Source organism: Staurois parvus, unplaced genomic scaffold (assembly GCF_062004578.1).
Source record: "Staurois parvus isolate SC_StPar_1 unplaced genomic scaffold, SC_StPar_1.0 ptg000415l, whole genome shotgun sequence".
Lineage (NCBI taxonomy): Eukaryota > Metazoa > Chordata > Amphibia > Anura > Ranidae > Staurois > Staurois parvus.
This window is the reverse complement of record NW_028318211.1, coordinates 1384834-1404625: the sequence shown is the minus strand read 5'-3', so window position 1 is coordinate 1404625 and position 19792 is coordinate 1384834. Positions and strand designations below refer to the sequence as shown.

The 19792-nt window shown below is 43.0% G+C and overlaps 1 protein-coding gene across 1 annotated transcript; it reads left to right on the top strand.

Annotated features, from left to right (window-relative positions):
• The first annotated feature begins 17947 nt into the window (after positions 1 to 17947).
• On the top strand, positions 17948 to 19166 carry LOC149454820 (olfactory receptor 6B1-like). Its single transcript, XM_089686936.1, has one exon. The coding sequence runs from the start codon at positions 17948 to 17950 to the stop codon at positions 18899 to 18901; it is 954 nt and encodes a 317-aa protein (XP_089543062.1). The 3' UTR covers positions 18902 to 19166.
• Positions 19167 to 19792: the final 626 nt, after the last annotated feature.

Genomic DNA, 19792 nt, shown 5'->3' with positions numbered 1-19792 from the left:
GGGAAAACAAACAGAAGCATTCACTTACCGGAAGGTGCCTGCAGTCCAATAGACATGCCCCGCAGGAAAAAAAGCCCGGGGCAACCAGGGAAACTTACAAACTTCTTCCCGGCCGTTGTGCCAGGAATCCAAGATGGCGGCCGCCATGCAGGCATACAGGGAGAAAGCAGAGGCCAGGAGGAGGACTACAGGTCCCAGCCTGTGGATCCCAGGCTGCAGCATCAGCTCTATCCAGGGGACCCTGGTGAGTTTTCACCCCCACTCTCACCCACGACCTGCAGCCCAGTTAAATCGAGGCCACGCTTAGATAGTGACCCTGATCACACCTGCCAGGCCCTAAATTTTCCACCTCAGCCACCACATGCCACCTTGACTGGTATTGACGTATTTCCAGCCTCTGACCAACCACTGATGGAAATCTGCATGAAGAACATGCTAACATCACTGCGCCAAACTTTGCATAACGATATATCGGCGCCACTAACCCAAATTACTACCCTGGTGCAAAGACAGGAACACAGAATCCGCCATATTGAAAACAACATAGCAGACATAGTAGAAGCGCACAATGATTTGATTGATGCTCATACAGACCACGCATCAGATATCAAACAACTCAACCTAAAATTGGCCGACATGGAGGATCGTTCGCGCCGCAATAATATTACATTTAGGGGGATCCCAGAAACGGTCTCCAATGACGCATTAGTGCCGTATTTGCATCATTTCCTCAAACTTCTAATCCCAACACTCTCTGAAGTAGAGGCCATAATCGATCGAGCCCACCGACTCCATAAGCCTTCATTCCTAGCAGCATCCGTCCCTAGAGACGTGCTCGTTCGAATACACTTCTACCATATTAAAGAGAAAATTATGTTGGCGGCTAGAAATCCACCTCCACTTCCATCCTCACATGCGAATCTGCGTCTCTACGCCGATTTATCCAAGGCAACACTTTCCAATCGGAAAAAAATGATACCAATCACGAAAGCGCTCAGAAATCACAACATGGCCTATTAATGGGGATTCCCCACGAAATTAATAGTATGACACCAAGGCAGGGTCTATACTATTAAAAACCTGGAGGCCGGTCTGGACTTCCTTAAGGCCTGGAGTATTTTGCCTGCAGACCCACAGAAGAACAACCCTGGATCCGTCCAAAACATAGAAGCAACTTGAAGGACTGTGCGGCACATGCTGCGTTTATACTACTTAATTGTTTTCCCTGGTGGCGTTCTCTGACCACCCCTATCTCTGGCGATCGGCCTACACCCAAGGACTATCACTTTTACAGTTTTGTGTAGGTGTGACCCTCTCAGAGGTCACAACCGGTTTGACTCCCCCATTTTTGAAGTAGCATTCTTGGCTACATTGCTTACTTGCATTATGAGCAAGTGTTTTTTTAATGTTTTTGCTTCCCGTTACACCTGTTCCTTCCCCTGGCACCATCAAATATATATTCCTGGCACAAGACCTCAACCTCGTGACCCTGACTACCACCAAAAAAACTTCCCACATATGTTTCTACTCAGAAAACCTGCCTACAAATGATTACCATCACATCTCCTTAATGTGCGAGGCCTCAATTCCCCTTTCAAGAGATCGATGCTTTCAAAAGAAATTAGAAAGACTCAAACAGATCTAATCTTCATACAAGAATCCCACTTTGCCACAGAAAAGACCCCTAAACTTTATCTGCACCGATTCTCACAGCTATTCTTGGCAACGAACACGAAAAAGAAAAACAGGGTAATTATTGCCGTTAATGACGCTCTCTCTTTCCAACCTACTTCCACTGTAATCGACCCACAAGGTCGATACATTATCTTGATATGCCAAATCAATGAGATCACTTACACTTTGGTGAACGTTTACGGTCCAAACAGCAAGCAAATAAGATTCTATCATAAACTCTACACCCTTATCTCCCAACACAAACAAGGCAGACTCATCATTGGCGGAGACTTCAATGTTCTTAGCGATTCACTCTTAGATTCCTCTTCTAAAAAGAAATCCACTAATCTTGACCTCAACCGCTTCCTACACGACCATGATCTACAGTATATGACATCTGGAGATGCCAACATGGTACAGAAAGAGACTACACCTACTTTTCACCTCCACATCTCTCGTACTCTAGAATTGACATGTTTCTCACCGACAAATGGACGTTGCACAACGTTTTATCATCCAACATTGGCATTATAACATGCTCTGACCATGCACTGATCACCATATCCTTGGAGATTGCCGACGATCAACGATCCCACCTATCTGGAGACTAAATTCTACACTTTTGAATCATCCGGAAAACCAGAAATTTATTCTGGATGCCCATCACCTCTTTTTTGAAACCAACACCACCCTGGACATTTCTATTACTACACTTTGGTTAACATATAAAGCTTATATGAGAGGTATCCTCATTCAATTAAATTCTCGCCTTAAAAAACAACGATCCCAGCAAATTGACCAACTCCTAACTTCCATACGCCGGAACGCAGATTCAAATAAACAAAACCCGAACCCCGCTACAACCGCGGCTTTAAACCGAGATAGGAATACACTAGGCTCCATCCTATTACACACTCATGTTATGAACCTCCAAAAAACGAAATCTCAATTCTATGCGCTGGGTAACAAAACAAACTCTCTCCTTGCCAAAACCATTAAACAAAAACGGCTTAAAAACAAAATTGCAAAGGTTCAACACCCAATTTCAAGTGTTTCATTGTCCAACCCACAAGATATTGCTAACGCATTTGCGTGCTACTACCAATCTCTATACAATATTAAGGATGACGCAAACACGACCCAGCCTACAAACACGTCGATCGAACATTTCCTACGTCATACCGATCTCCCCCATCTTACGCCTTCCCAATTAGCCTCTATCTCTGTGCCAATTTCTCCCACAGAGATCGAGAACACCATTAAGAAACTTCCCATGAATAAATCACCAGGTAACGACGGCTTTACCAATGAATTTTATAAAACGTTCACGTCCAATCTCAAAACACACCTATTTGATCTCTATAACTATGTCGCTTCTAAAGGGGAATTTCCCCCTGACATGCTACAATCAATAATCTCCACTATCCCTAAACCGGGCAAAGACCCTCAATTAGTTCAGAATTATAGACCAATTTCACTGCTAAACACAGACCTAAAAATTTATGCCAAGATAATAGCTCAACGACTGCTCCCATACCTTCCCACGCTAATCCATTCTGACCAAGTAGGATTCATACCAGGTAGACAAGCTCCTGATGCGACTCGACGAATTATATCACTATTACACCATCTTGAATCAAACAACCAACCCTCACTCCTCCTTTCACTTGACGCAGAAAAAGCATTTGACCGCATTCACTGGCAATTCATGACACTTACTCTCCAAAAATTCGGAATCACGGACTGGATGCTGTCAGCAATTCTATCCTTATACTCCAAACCCTCTGCTAGAGTCCTCACCAATGGCACGCTCTCGCAACCATTCCAAATCTCTAACGGCACTAGACAAGGTTGCCCTCTTTCCCCCATAATCTTTGCTTTACTCATCGAACCACTAGCGTCCAACCTTAGGAATGACCCCAATTTCTCGGGAATTAAATTTCTCAAGCATGAATACAAAATCAGTCTTTTTGCAGACGACATTATATTAATGATTACAAACCCCTATAAATCGCTTATTTCAATACGCTCACACATACATGCCTATGCAGTTTCATATTATAAACTTAATGAACCCAAGTCCTCTATCTTAAACCTTTACACCCCTGCTCCGACCCAAACCCTGCTTACAAAACGATTCCCTTTTAAATGGGAACCACATAATATACCCTATCTGGGAATTAAACTAACTCCTAAAACCAACCAACTCTACGCAGCCAATTTTAAACCGTTACTTGACACAATTCCGCGGGAGATTAAGAGCTTACGTACAACCACTTTATCAATGTTAGGCAGAATAGCTACTATCAAAATGTGCATATTACCTAAAATATTATATATCTTCCATACACTACCTATTCCTATACCCTCCTCCTTCTTCTCTACACTGCAAAAAATTCTAAATAAATTCCTATGGAACTCCAAACGGGCTAGATGCTCCACAAACCTCCTGATCCGTCCTCCTTCCAGAGGAGGAGCCGGCCTCCCACATTTAAAATCCTATTACCAAGCGGTCTTATTGGACCAGCTCTTCTACTGGTGGCACCCTTCCCATGACAAAACGTGGACAGTCATGGAAGTTTCCTTGTACCCGTCAGGTGCCCTGTCAGATCTATTATTTACGCCACGTACAACGCAAACTGGACCTCTACACACACACCCTTGTATCCAGGCCTCTCTGATAGCTTGGCATGATTTCCTAACACATACTCATTCACACAAGTCTAACATACGAATGCCTACCCCAATATCTTCTCTGCAGCTCCTATCCCCCCATTTGAACCTCACATCTTGGAGAGCGTTTGGCATACAGTATATCCAAGATATCTACAACATTCATATACCAGATTCTTTCCAAACTCTTCAGAAGAAATTTCATCTTCCTCATACGGAACTATTTACTTTTATGAGACTATCCCATTTACTCCATAGAATAAACATACCACTTGAAATTGACCTCCCTGCTACCGCGCACCATTTCTTCCACAAGACTATTTACCCAAAGAAAGGAATTTCTACCTTCTATACATTACTAACCGAAGCACTTTTTATAACCCATACATCATCCTTGACTAACTGGGAGAAGACTCTGATCCTCCCAACAACTCCGCAATCTTGGCAAACAACCTTTACCATCACATACAAAGCCTCGAAATGTAGTTCCCACTGGGAATCATATTTGAAAATTCTTCACCAATGCTATTTAACCCCTACCAAATTATCTTTATACTATCCACATCAATCACAAACCTGCTGGAGACATTGTGGCGAAAGTGGCTCGCTCTTTCATTTGCTCTGGTCATGCAAATCCCTCAAGTCGTATTGGAATAAAGTGTTCCAAATAATCTCGTCAGTCTCAAGTTTACCAACATCCCCAAATCCAGCTATAGCACTCCTTCATTTAACAATAGAAAAATTTCCCGTACGTTCACCCATCATTATAATACACATCCTAGTAGCAGCAAAGACCAACATTACAAAATTATGGCGATCTACGTCACCTCCCCTACTATCCCGTCTAGTTGCTGATCTCAACTTACAATGTGAGATGGAACGCAGAACGGCCCTCAGAAACTCTTCCTACCATAAATTTATACTATACTGGTCTCGATTAGAGATGAGTGAATCGAACATGACGAAGTGGAATTCGTTCCGAAGATTTGGAAAAATTCTATTCGCGACGAATCCGAAGATTAGCAAACTTCGGATGCACGAATCAAATTTTCCCAAAAATGGCGGCAACATGTGTGGCGACGGAGAAAATGGACAGAGAAGATGGGGCGGGGATCTCTGGGAAGGCGCGCAGACAAGGCACGCTGACCCATAATGCATTCATGACATGTGATCGCATTAGCCAATCAGCAGCCAGCCAGCACTGTGTAATGGTGGAGCTATAAATCGCGGCCATCTTAGAATTCTCCATTAGCCTCCGGTCATTCAAGAGAGACAGACCTGTGTGTATTAAGGGACAGAGTTAGGGCCACAGAGACTTTAGGGCCACAGAATCGTTACTCAGGGACACAGAATCGTTACTCAGGGACACATAATCGATACTCAGGGACACAGAATCGTTACTCAGGGACACAGAATCGTTACTTAGGGCCACAGCTATCAAAGAATCGAAAATTTAAAGTGACATACACCCCTTTTTTTTTTTGGTGGCTGTCGTGCACAGTTGGTGCTGCAGTTTGCCGATTGTGTACAATAAACTGACTTTCTGCTTCACAACCACTATTGTACGTTCAAAGAGTTAAATCCATATACACGCCGGGTGGCGGTAATATTTTTTGGGTGATTAGTGCATTCCAGTGACACAAACGTACAGTTTCCAGCCAACGGCAAGCTGCAATTGACCGATTGTGCTAAATAAACTGACTTTCTGCTTCACAACCACTATTGTACGTTCAAAGAGTTAGATCCATTTACACGCCAGGTGGCGGTAATATTTTTTGGGTGATTAGTGCATTCCAGTGACATAAACGTACAGTTTCCAGCCAACGGCAAGCTGCAATTGACCGATTGTGCTAAATAAACTGACTTTCTGCTTCACAACCACTATTGTACGTTCAAAGAGTTAAATCCATATACACGCCGGGTGGCGGTAATATTTTTTGGGTGATTAGTGCATTCCAGTGACATAAACGTACAGTTTCCAGCCAACGGCAAGCTGCAATTGACCGATTGTGCTAAATAAACTGACTTTCTGCTTCACAACCACTATTGTACGTTCAAAGAGTTAGATCCATTTACACGCCGGGTGGCGGTAATATTTTTTGGGTGATTAGTGCATTCCAGTGACATAAACGTACAGTTTCCAGCCAACGGCAAGCTGCAATTGACCGATTGTGCTAAATAAACTGACTTTCTGCTTCACAACCACTATTGTACGTTCAAAGAGTTAAATCCATTTAGACGCCGGCTGGCGGAAATATTTTTTGGGTGATTAGTGCATTCCAGTGACAGAAACGTACAGTTTCCAGCCAACGGCAAGCTGCAATTGACCGATTGTGTACAATAAACTGACTTTCTGCTTCACAACCACTATTGTACGTTCAAAGAGTTAAATCCATTTACACGCCGGGTGGCGGTAATATTTTTTGGGTGATTAGTGCATTCCAGTGACATAAACGTACAGTTTCCAGCCAACGGCAAGCTGCAATTGACCGATTGTGCTAAATAAACTGACTTTCTGCTTCACAACCACTATTGTACGTTCAAAGAGTTAAATCCATATACACGCCGGGTGGCGGTAATATTTTTTGGGTGATTAGTGCATTCCAGTGACATAAACGTACAGTTTCCAGCCAACGGCAAGCTGCAATTGACCGATTGTGCTAAATAAACTGACTTTCTGCTTCACAACCACTATTGTACGTTCAAAGAGTTAGATCCATTTACACGCCGGGTGGCGGTAATATTTTTTGGGTGATTAGTGCATTCCAGTGACATAAACGTAAAGTTTCCAGCCAACGGCAAGCTGCAATTGACCGATTGTGCTAAATAAACTGACTTTCTGCTTCACAACCACTATTGTACGTTCAAAGAGTTAAATCCATTTACACGCCAGCTGGCGGTAATATTTTTTGGGTGATTAGTGCATTCCAGTGACATAAACGTACAGTTTCCAGCCAACGGCAAGCTGCAATTGACCGATTGTGCTAAATAAACTGACTTTCTGCTTCACAACCACTATTGTACGTTCAAAGAGTTAAATCCATATACACGCCGGGTGGCGGTAATATTTTTTGGGTGATTAGTGCATTCCAGTGACATAAACGTACAGTTTCCAGCCAACGGCAAGCTGCAATTGACCGATTGTGCTAAATAAACTGACTTTCTGCTTCACAACCACTATTGTACGTTCAAAGAGTTAGATCCGTTTACACGCCGGGTGGCGGTAATATTTTTTCGGTGATTAGTGCATTCCAGTGACATAAACGTACAGTTTCCAGCCAACGGCAAGCTGCAATTGACCGATTGTGCTAAATAAACTGACTTTCTGCTTCACAACCACTATTGTACGTTCAAAGAGTTAAATCCATATACACGCCGGGTGGCGGTAATATTTTTTGGGTGATTAGTGCATTCCAGTGACATAAACGTACAGTTTCCAGCCAACGGCAAGCTGCAATTGACCGATTGTGTACAATAAACTGACTTTCTGCTTCACAACCACTATTGTACGTTCAAAGAGTTAAATCCATTTACACGCCGGCTGGCGGTAATATTTTTTGGGTGATTAGTGCATTCCAGTGACATAAACGTACAGTTTCCAGCCAACGGCAAGCTGCAATTGACCTATTGTGTACAATAAACTGACTTTCTGCTTCACAACCACTATTGTACGTTCAAAGAGTTAAATCCATATACACGCTGGGTGGCGGTAATATTTTTTGGGTGATTAGTGCATTCCAGTGACATAAACGTACAGTTTCCAGCCAACGGCAAGCTGCAATTGACCGATTGTGCTAAATAAACTGACTTTCTGCTTCACAACCACTATTGTACGTTCAAAGAGTTAGATCCATTTACACGCCGGGTGGCGGTAATATTTTTTGGGTGATTAGTGCATTCCAGTGACATAAACGTACAGTTTCCAGCCAACGGCAAGCTGCAATTGACCGATTGTGCTAAATAAACTGACTTTCTGCTTCACAACCACTATTGTACGTTCAAAGAGTTAGATCCATTTACACGCCGGGTGGCGGTAATATTTTTTGGGTGATTAGTGCATTCCAGTGACATAAACGTACAGTTTCCAGCCAACGGCAAGCTGCAATCGACCGATTGTGCTAAATAAACTGACTTTCTGCTTCACAACCACTATTGTACGTTCAAAGAGTTAAATCCATATACACGCCGGGTGGCGGTAATATTTTTTGGGTGATTAGTGCATTCCAGTGACATAAACGTACAGTTTCCAGCCAACGGCAAGCTGCAATTGACCGATTGTGCTAAATAAACTGACTTTCTGCTTCACAACCACTATTCTACGTTCAAAGAGTTAGATCCATTTACACGCCGGGTGGCGGTAATATTTTTTGGGTGATTAGTGCATTCCAGTGACATAAACGTACAGTTTCCAGCCAACGGCAAGCTGCAATCGACCGATTGTGCTAAATAAACTGACTTTCTGCTTCACAACCACTATTGTACGTTCAAAGAGTTAAATCCATATACACGCCGGGTGGCGGTAATATCTTTTGGGTGATTAGTTCATTCCAGTGACATAAACGTACAGTTTCCAGCCAACGGCAAGCTGCAATTGACCGATTGTGCTAAATAAACTGACTTTCTGCTTCACAACCACTATTGTACGTTCAAAGAGTTAAATCCATTTACACGCCGGCTGGCGGTAATATTTTTTGGGTGATTAGTGCATTCCAGTGACAGAAACGTACAGTTTCCAGCCAACGGCAAGCTGCAATTGACCGATTGTGTACAATAAACTGACACTCTGCTTCACAACCACTATTGTACGTTCAAAGAGTTAAATCCATATACACGCCGGGTGGCGGTAATATTTTTTGGGTGATTAGTGCATTCCAGTGACATAAACGTACAGTTTCCAGCCAACGACAAGCTGCAATTGACCGACTGTGCTAAATAAACTGACTTTCTGCTTCACAACCCCTATTGTACGTTCAAAGAGTTAGATCCATTTACATGCCGCGTGGCGGTAATATTTTTTGGGTGATTAGTGCATTCCAGTGACATAAACGTACAGTTTCCAGCCAACGGCAAGCTGCAATTGACCGATTGTGCTAAATAAACTGACTTTCTGCTTCACAACCACTATTGTACGTTCAAAGAGTTAAATCCATTTACACGCCGGCTGGCGGTAATATTTTTTGGGTGATTAGTGCATTCCAGTGACATAAACGTACAGTTTCCAGCCAACGACAAGCTGCAATTGACCGATTGTGTACAATAAACTGACTTTCTGCTTCACAACCACTATTGTACGTTCAAAGAGTTAAATCCATTTACACGCCGGGTGGCGGTAATATTTTTTGGGTGATTAGTGCATTCCAGTGACATAAACGTACAGTTTCCAGCCAACGGCAAGCTGCAATTGACCGATTGTGCTAAATAAACTGACTTTCTGCTTCACAACCACTATTGTACGTTCAAAGAGTTAAATCCGGTTTTATTTTTGGGGTGCTTATTGAATTAAAGAGTATGTCAGACAACACGCAGAGGAGTGGCAGAGGAGGCAATGTTTCAGGAGCGAGCAGACGTGGCAGCAGAGGAAGGGGTCGAGGCAGCACTAGTCGCAGCCAGAGGCCAGTGCTCCCGGTGCCCCCGCTCCATCACCCGCTCCATTACTTGCTCCGTCACCCGACGTCAATCGCCCTCTATCAGCCAGTCAAGGCTCCAACACCTCTGCTGAGGGGAGTTGTCGCTCGTTGGCATCTTCCGCTCGTTCAGATGCTCCTTCTCCTGCTACTCCTCTTCACGGATTCCGTCAGCAGTCTTTCTTGGAATCCGTTTCCAAGAGACAACAGTTTGCGAGCACGCACCCGACGGTGCAGAAGCTGAACGTCCTCCTGTCCAAGTTGCTGGTGCTGCAGTCCCTCCCTTTCCAAGTGGTGGACTCAGCACCTTTCCGAGAAATGATGGCTTGTGCCGAGCCACGGTGGAGAGTGCCAAGCCGGCATTTCTTCGCCAAAAAGGCAGTGCCAGCCCTGCATTCACATGTAGAAGAGATGGTGGGCCAGTCTTTGAGCATGTCGGTCTCTGCCAAAGTGCGTGTGGAGCTGTAACTACGGTCAGGGACAGTACATGTCATTTACGGCCCACTGGGTGAACGTGGTGCCGGCACAGCCGCACCAGCAACTTGGACAGGTCACGCCGCTTTTGCCTCCACGTTTGCACGTCCTTGGTCCAGCAAAGATGTCCGCCTCTACCACCTCTTCTTCCGCCGTGTCCTCAGCCGCCACCCCCGTGCCAAGTCCCATTACCCGACCGGCATATCACATGTGCAGGGCGCAACGATGTCACGCTGTGCTGCACCTGGTATGCCTTGGCGAACGTAGTCACACAGGGGAGGAACTTCTAAGTGTATTGAACAGAGAAATCGACAGATGGCTGTCTCCGCGCAAACTGAAAATCGGAACCATGTTGACCGACAACGGAAAGAACATGGTGTCTGCTCTGCGTCAAGGAAGGTTGTGCCATGCGCCATGCATGGCTCACGTGTTCAATCTGGTTGTCAAGCGGTTCCTAAAATCCACCATCCCACTGCAAGACATCCTTAAACTTTGCATGCATTTCAGCCATTCCTACACCGCAAAGCACACCCTCCTTGAGCTGCAGCGGCAGAACGGAATTCCACAGCATCGCCTAAACCTAGGCCTGTGTATGGCTTCCGAATACTGCTGCCTCCACCGCCACCCTGCGCCATGTGCCTCTGTCGTCTGCTCACACTGCTGACGGCTTCCGCTTTTTAACCTAGGCCTGTGTATGGCTTCCGAATACTGCTGCCTCCACCGCCACCCTGCGCCATGTGCCTCTGTCGTCTGCTCACGCTGCTGACGGCTTCCGCTTTTTAAACTAGTCCTGTGTATGTCTTCCGAATACTGCTGCCTCCACCGCCACCCTGCGCCATGTGCCACTTTCGGGTCTCCTCACACTGCTGCCAGGTCCATACTGATTCATGGCCCCCTGTACCTGCTCCTCATGAACGTGGTTCAGCGGGTTTGCATCACTTAACGGCAAATCGTTGACAAATGCTGGGACGTTCAGTGTTGTGCGCATTAAGCCAGACACCAAAGGGCAGCACAGACCTGTTATTACTCGCTCAAGCATGGCTGAACAAAACCAGTCTCTACCACAAATTGGACCCAGACCTGCCCAGGGTCTCGTAACTAGATTGCACGGAGGAGTAGAGTCCGTTATCGGAATTAAATAGACAAAACGCCACACCAAAAAGAGTGGCCATTTCCAACACTTATTCCAGAAAGAGGAACAACCCGTTTCATATACGGCCCGTAGACGTTTCACGTCTGCCACATTCAGTCGATTTAAGACGCAAGCTCCACTTCCTGTGGTCTCTGACCGTCGATATACCTTTAAGTGTCAGCTTTGAAGCTATATTCCCTCCAGAGCACTGACACTGGTGCCCTTCCGTCAACATGCCTTTAAGTTTCAGTTTTCAACCATATTCCCCACAGAAGCCAAACTCTTGGGTATCCCAGAAGCTGCTCAGCGGGTCAGGGCAATAAAGCTCCCGGTTCGCAGGTTGTTCCGTCTTATGGATGGAAGTACGACGGTATATGATCTTCTTCGCACCCACGGCATTACCTCATAAAATTTCTGCATTGCATCTGCAATCACAACGCTGACTTCCCGGATCGCCACTCAGCTATTGGACTCTTGATAGTGGTCTCCCCACAATGCTGCTGGGGGGACTTTTTAACCTAGGCCTGTGTATGGCCTTCAATTGAAGCTGCTTCCGCTCCGCCACTCTGCCATTGGACTCTTGATAGTCGTCTCCCCACGCTGCTGCTGGGGGGACTTTTTAACATAGGCCTCTGTATGGCCTTTAATTGAAGCTGCTTACGCTCCGCCACTCTGCCATGGGCCTCTTGGGTATCCCAGAAGCTGCTCAGCGGGTGAGGGCAATAAAGCTCCCGGTTCGCAGGTTGTTCCGTCTTATGGATGGAAGTACGACGGTATATGATCTTCTTCGCACCCACGGCATCACCTCATAGAATCTCTGCATTGCATCAGCAATCACAACGCTGACTTCCCGGATCGCCACTCAGCCATTGGACTCTTGATAGTCGTCTCCCCACACTGCTGCTGGGGGGACTTTTTAACCTAGGCCTGTGTATGGCCTTCAATTGAAGCTGCTTCCGCTCCGCCACTCTGCCATTGGACTCTTGATAGTCGTCTCCCCACGCTGCTGCTGGGGGGACTTTTTAACATAGGCCTCTGTATGGCCTTTAATTGAAGCTGCTTACGCTCCGCCACTCTGCCATGGGCCTCTTGGGTATCCCAGAAGCTGCTCTGCGGGTCAGGGCAATAAAGCTCCCGGTTCGCAGGTTGTTCCGTCTTATGGATGGAAGTACAACGGTATATGATCTTCTTCGCACCCACGGCATTACTTCGTAGAATTTCTGCATTGCATCTGCAATCACAACGCTGACTTCCCGGATCGCCACTCAGCCATTGGACTCTTGATAGTCATCTCCCCACACTGCTGCTGGGGGGACTTTTTAACCTAGGCCTGTGTATGGCCTTCAATTGAAGCTGCTTCCGCTCCGCCACTCTGCCATTGGACTCTTGATAGTTGTCTCCCCACGCTGCTGCTGGGGGGACTTTTTAACCTAGGCCTGTGTATGGCCTTCAATTGAAGCTGCTTCTGCTCCACCACTCTGCCATTGGACTCTTGATAGTCGTCTCCCCACACTGCTGCTGGGGGGACTTTTTAACATAGGCCTCTGTATGGCCTTCAATTTAAGCTGCTTACGCTTCGCCACTCTGCCATGGGCCCCTGTACCGCCTCCTCTTGCTGCTGCCAGGTCCAGAGTGTGTCATGGGTCCCTGTATGGCTTTCCATTGCTGCTGACTTCATCGCCAGACTCTGCCATGTGCCACTTTCAGGTCTCCTTACACTGTTGGTGGGTTCCATTTTGTGATAGGGTGCTGTATGGCCTTCCGAATACTGCTGCATCCACCGCCACCCTGCGCCATGTGTCTCTGTCGTCTGCTCATGCTGCTGACGGCTTCCGCTTTTTAACCTAGGCCTGTGTATGGCTTCAGAATAATGCTGCCTACACCGCCACCCTGCGCCATGTGCCTCTGTCGTCTGCTCACGCAGCTGCCAGGTCCATACTGATTCATGGCCCCCTGTACCGGCTCCTCATGAACGTGGTTCAGCGGGTTTGCATTACTTAACGGCAAATCATTGACAAACGCTGGGACGTTCAGTGTTGTGCGCATTAAGCCAGACACCAAAGGGCAGCACAGACCTGTTATTACTCGCTCAAGCATGGCTGAACAAAACCAGTCTCTACCACAAATTGGACCCAGACCTGCCCAGGGTCTCGTAAGTAGATTGCACGGAGGAGTAGAGTTCGTTATTGGAATTAACTGTGAGGGACTTTTAAACCTAGGCCTGTGTATGGCCTTCAATTGAAGCTGCTTCTGCTCCGCCACTCTGCCATTGGACTCTTGATAGTCGTCTCCCCACAATGCTGCTGGGGGGACTTTTTAACATAGGCCTCTGTATGGCCTTCAATTTTAGCTGCTTACGCTCCGCCACTCTGCCATGGGCCCCTGTACCGCCTCCTCATGCTGCTGCCAGGCCCGTAATCTGCCATGGGCCCCCGTACCGACTCCTCATGCTGCTGCCAGGCCCGTAATCCGTCATGGGCCCCTGTACCGCCTCCTCATGCTGCTGCCAGGTCCAGAGTGTGTCATGGGTCCCTGTACGGCCTCCCATTGCTGCTGTCTCCATCGCCACACTCTGCCATGTGCCACTTTCAGGTCTCCTCACACTGCTGGTGGGTTCCATTTTGTCATAGGGTGCTGTATGGCCTCCCATTGCTGCTGCCTCCACCGCCACACTGTGGCTCCACACTCTGGTTTTGGCCCCGTGACTGCCCAAATGAGTGAAGTGTGCGGTGATTCTAAGATCGACGGCACTCATCTGCATGTCATACTGACTGACAGTATTATTTCTCTTCCCCAGCAGACTCCAAGGGCATTTAAATTAAAGGTACAGTGTTCTGCACTAATATAAAGGCTCTCTGAAGCCTAGAAACACCCTTTTTATAAGTTAAATTCGCAGCAAATATATTCGGCTCGAAGCGAATTTATTCGGCGAATTCGGCGAATCAGCCGAACCGAATTTTTGAATAATTCGCTCATCTCTAGTCTCGATGGTTAAAACACCCCAATTGCTCAATTACCTGATTACTAACCATAACTCTTATAGGATCCTATATTTGTAGCTCATCGGTGCCCTCCTATCCCCCTCTCCTTCTTTCCTTTTTCCCTCTCTCTATTACTACCTAGTCCCTTATGTTTCACGTTTTTTTTTAGTACGGTTCACAAACCAACGAGCATACCTCTCATGTAAACATGATTACGGAAATCGGGCTCCCAGCCGGTAGTAGGAGGTCGGTTACATCTTTTTGCATTGCATATGCTGTTAATCTCCTAATGTGAACCTTGTACTCGACTTTTTCTATACAATGTTATGTTTGTCATGATATTTGAAAAATTTCAATAAAAATTATTTGAATATAAATGTATGGTTACTTACTGGACCTTTGGAGAAAGGTGAGGATGAGGGAGGAGTTCCTGACCTTCGCGTACAAGTCAAGTATGAAATCTTCTCCTTCGAAGAGATAATCTGAGAGGAATGTGCATCAGCTGACTGGACAATTTTACCAAGGCCATCTTGTGAGTCTTCCCATTCAAAAACTGGGAAGTACTCTGTGAGTTTCCACAGCTTTGATTATTTCAGCTTGTGGTTGAGTAATGCCCCATGTGATTGTGATTTCAGGGCTGGTCCCCAATAGGGACAAAAACACCTGCAAATGTAATGAGTTGGTAAATGGAGCAGGATTATGAGCGCTGGAACTTTTATGCCATTTTGGTTCACCAGCCAAGCCATGTCCCCTTTCCTCCAGGTTCTTATCTGGTACACTGTACAGTTCTATTATAATTTTGTATAAACTAAAAAACATTTTTCCCAAAATATTGAAATCTGATTTTCCAGTCCCTATGATATTTATCATGTACCAAGAAAGTGAAAATGAAAATGCACAACTATAACATAAACTATATAAACTATAAAAACTATGTTTCAAATGTTTGAATTAATATGTCCCAACAGTTTAGGCTTACAATCCTTTTAGGATAGATGATTAATCCCTTATGTAATCACCATGGTTTGAAAATTGCACCTGCCCAACCAATGCAGAAACAATATATGGGGAACATTACATAAGCAAGTATAAAACCTTAGAAAAAGCCAACATGCCTGTACTAAGCAGGTTCTACTTACTTGACACTGCCATGATTATGAAAACCTTTTGTCCTATGAAACTACAACTACTAGATTGTTTCTAACAGCCATACACAAGGTAAAATTGTTATTTTTCTCCCTGCAATTTGTTTTGGGGGGAGATATTTGGATTTGTGACATGCAAGCATATTTTCTTCTATACATCACAGATTCACAACCGTTATTTAAAAATGAGGAAAGTTATTGAGCTTTACTTTGGGACCTAATTCCAGCAAACTAATTTTATTTTGCTATACTTAAGTGTGTGTTCAGTCAAAATGTTTTTTTTCTTATAGTGTGGGTAAGGATTAAAACCTCTGTTGAATTTTGAATGATCTTTGAGGCTCTGTCATATGCTTTCAGTAATGTTCAAAATGCATTCTATTTTTTACAACACTTAGTTGCTTCCATTTTAGAACAACTATTCTATCACAGAAAATTTGGATACAGCAGCTCTATTGCATCTTCTCAGTCCCCAAGATCATATGACCAAAGGGGTGATCTACAGAGCTGCAGTTTTCTATTTACTTTGGTCGTTGTGTAAATGCTGCTTATATACCATGTGAGAATCATTCTTTTCTCTATATAAATTGGGAAGGTCATTATACAGTACAATATACAGTATGTGTGTAACAATAATTGCTTCTAGCATTTAGAACAGCTAATTATAAATATCTTACAAAACCCCAAATTGGTTTGATAGTCTCCAGTATCTTGTTAGCAGTGCTCAAATTTGTTGCATTGCTTCTAGCCACTGGGCCACATCTACAGTAAGCCTACTAATTTTGTGAATTCATTGTAACCAGTAGATTCCCATCTTCCCTGCTTTTTCCTGATTTTAATAGGTTTTCTATGCTATGTCTTTGTCTGTCTCTGGAGATTATTTAAAGGACAACTGTACTTTTACAGAAAAATCTGTAAACCTACTAAACCAACTTACTATAACACCCCTTCCCAAGAATCTTACAACAGGTGAAACTCGAAATATTCTAATTTTCTGAGATTGTGGATTTGGGGTTTTTATAAGCTGTAAGCCATAATCATCACAATTATGACAAATCATGGCTTGAACTATCTTGCTTTGCATGTAATGAGTTTATCTCATATATTAGTTTCACCTTTTAAGTTGCATTACTGAAATAAATTAACTTTTGCACGATATTCAAATTTTTTGAGTTTCACCTGTATACTGTATTTAACAGAGCTAAATTTTGCAGCACAGGTTAAAAATATTCAGTATATACAATGAGACTTGTATAGGGCCATACTGGATGTTGGAGATATATAGGATCAGAAACGACTGGAGCTGAATTGGAATGAGGAGTAGTATACATTGATACATATTTTCATGACTGCTGTATACCTTATATTTAAATTAAAAATCCAGCCTTTTGACTTGGATATGAGGGAGGGTTAGATCCTCTTATCACTTGGCTTAGATTAGCAACACTTTTTCTTATCTGTGCCAATCATATGTAAGTTTTCTATCAGATAATGCACTTTTTAACCTTTGTATGTACCTTTTATAATTGGAAAATATTTAAAAAATATTACATAGTTTAAAGACAAGATATATGTCACCGGCCTGCTATTAGAACAGATTGTTGTACTGTAGTAACTAGGTGGAGAAGCACAGCAAAGTAGAGTTGAAATTATGCTTTTTATTAACTGGCTAGTATAAAAATTCAAGCTTTGAGACAGATCAGTCCTTTTACACAAATATAATATGCTTGATAAAACTTTTGAGCTGTCTCTGAAGCTAGTACTTAAAAAAAATACAAACTAGCTTATTATAGGTATCACCTTAGTTCTACATTTACCTGCCATTTGAAGTTTACTTGTTAATGGATATACGAAAGCCAAACTGTACCCTATATATTAAATTAAACATTGCTTTAAATGTATTCAATCTTTTTATGTTCTGTTAGAAAGACATGCACAGGCCAAAACACATTTTTGACACATAAAATACAATCTATATCTTTTTTTATAGTATATACAGTATGCTGATTTTATTCAGTCCCATTCAAATATCAGATTAATTATTATTTTAATAATCAGTCATTTTAAATTATTATACTATATGTTATGATACTCCAATACACTGAACGTTTATGGAAAAAGTTGTGATAGATTGTTTTAAATTTACAAAACATACAGCAGGTAGTATTATGTTTTGTTGGCATTTCTGCAGTCTATTATTTTATCTTTTTTTGACCACTGCCATTCTTCGCAGATTTCAAATTCCTTATGGAGTATAGCAATAAAACTGAGACTAATTATTTTTTCCTTCTTGGATTTCCATCTTTAATTGAACTACAAATTATATTGTTTATATTTTTTCTGCTTGCTTACATTCTTACAATATCTGAAAATGCAATTATTATTATAATGATAAGACTACATTCAAAGCTTCAGAAACCTATGTATTTTTTCCTAAGCAATTTGTCATTTCTTGAGATCTGTTATGTGTCTATTACTGTTCCTAAATTATTAGCAAACATTTTCACTGAAAATAAAATGATTTCTTTCTCTGGGTGCATGACACAACTCTTTTTCTTTATATCTCTTATGTGCACTGAGTGTGTTCTTCTTGCGGTAATGGCTTTTGACAGATACATTGCTGTGTGTCACGCATTACACTATGTTAGAATAATGAATCATAATTTATGCATTAAATTAGCATTGACCTCGTGGATATCAGGATTTACCATTACTGCAATAAAGATATATTTTATATCGAAATTATCCTTTTGTGGTCCAAGCATTATTAATCATTTTTTTTGTGATATTTCACCAGTGCTTAATCTAGCCTGTATAGACATGTCAGAGGCAGAGTTGGTGGACTTTATTCTTGCTTTGGTCATTCTTCTTATTCCTCTGCTAGTAACCGCTGTGTCCTACCTCTGTATCATTTATGCCATTTTAAACATATCCACCACTGATGGAAGACAGAAGGCATTTTCTACTTGTGCCTCTCACTTATCTGTAGTCACCATATTTTTTTCAACCACACTCTTTATTTATGCCCGGCCTAAAAAAGCAAAGTCATCGGATTTAAATAAACTTATATCTCTTTTGTATGCTGTGTTCACTCCAATTATTAATCCTTTTATTTATTGCCTCAGAAACAAAGAAATTCGAGACATTGTAACAAAATATCTCTGTCGAACTGAAAAATACTCCAAATGCCTGAGATGTTAGTTTTGACATTGTTGCTGGAAAAAACAGCAAACTAAAAATATTTCTGTTGTTTGCTCCTTTCTATTTAATATAGCTATAGGTCTTGGATGGCTGCTGGACTGGCAACCACAATGCAGCCAACCTATCTTTCGTAACAAAGAGGACAATCACAATAATGTAAATCAAAAATGTACCATTATCCCTCTATCTATCAATCTATGTCTATCACTCCATCTTACACTTAATATGTATCTCTGAGCCAAAAGTAAAGAACTTGATTCCACAAGTGTACATATTATTTTTTACGTTCAGATCAAACTGACAAGTACTTTTCTGGCATTGTTGATTGTATAACAACAAGCTTCAGCACCTCAGTCAATTATATGCCCAGACAAAAGTAATATACTGACCAACATTCTAATGCTTACCTATGCTCCCACTAAAGAGATTTTCCACCACTCTGTGTCCTGACAGGAAAATGAGGTGACATGTCTACAAAGGGCACATAGTTCACAGCAAAAAACATGACAGTGGTACATTCCTTATCCTACACTAAAACTGAAAACAAAGTCTGTTGTAGGGCCTAGAGCAGTGGTTCTTAACCTTTTTGGAGGTACTGAACCCCACCAGTTTCATATGCGCATTCACCGAACCCTTCTTAATTGGAAAAATAAAATATGATTTTTAAAATTCAAAACATAGGTATATATTTATACATAGGTGCACAAAATGAACAAAACCATTAAGAACAAATAACAAAACCATTAAAACATGATTTTCACACAAAAACAAAATAATGAATATTTACCGCAAATCAGTGTGACTTCTGCTGTTGTCTTTCAGAGGCCAGTTCAGAAATGTGCGGCATTACCTTGGCAAGTGCCACTCTCATGTCATTTTCGCAACAAAGTC

Bases quoted from the DNA above. Each gene is read 5' to 3' on its own strand.
- LOC149454820 (XM_089686936.1), top strand. From the start codon at position 17,948: ATGGAGTATAGCAATAAAACTGAGACTAATTATTTTTTCCTTCTTGGA.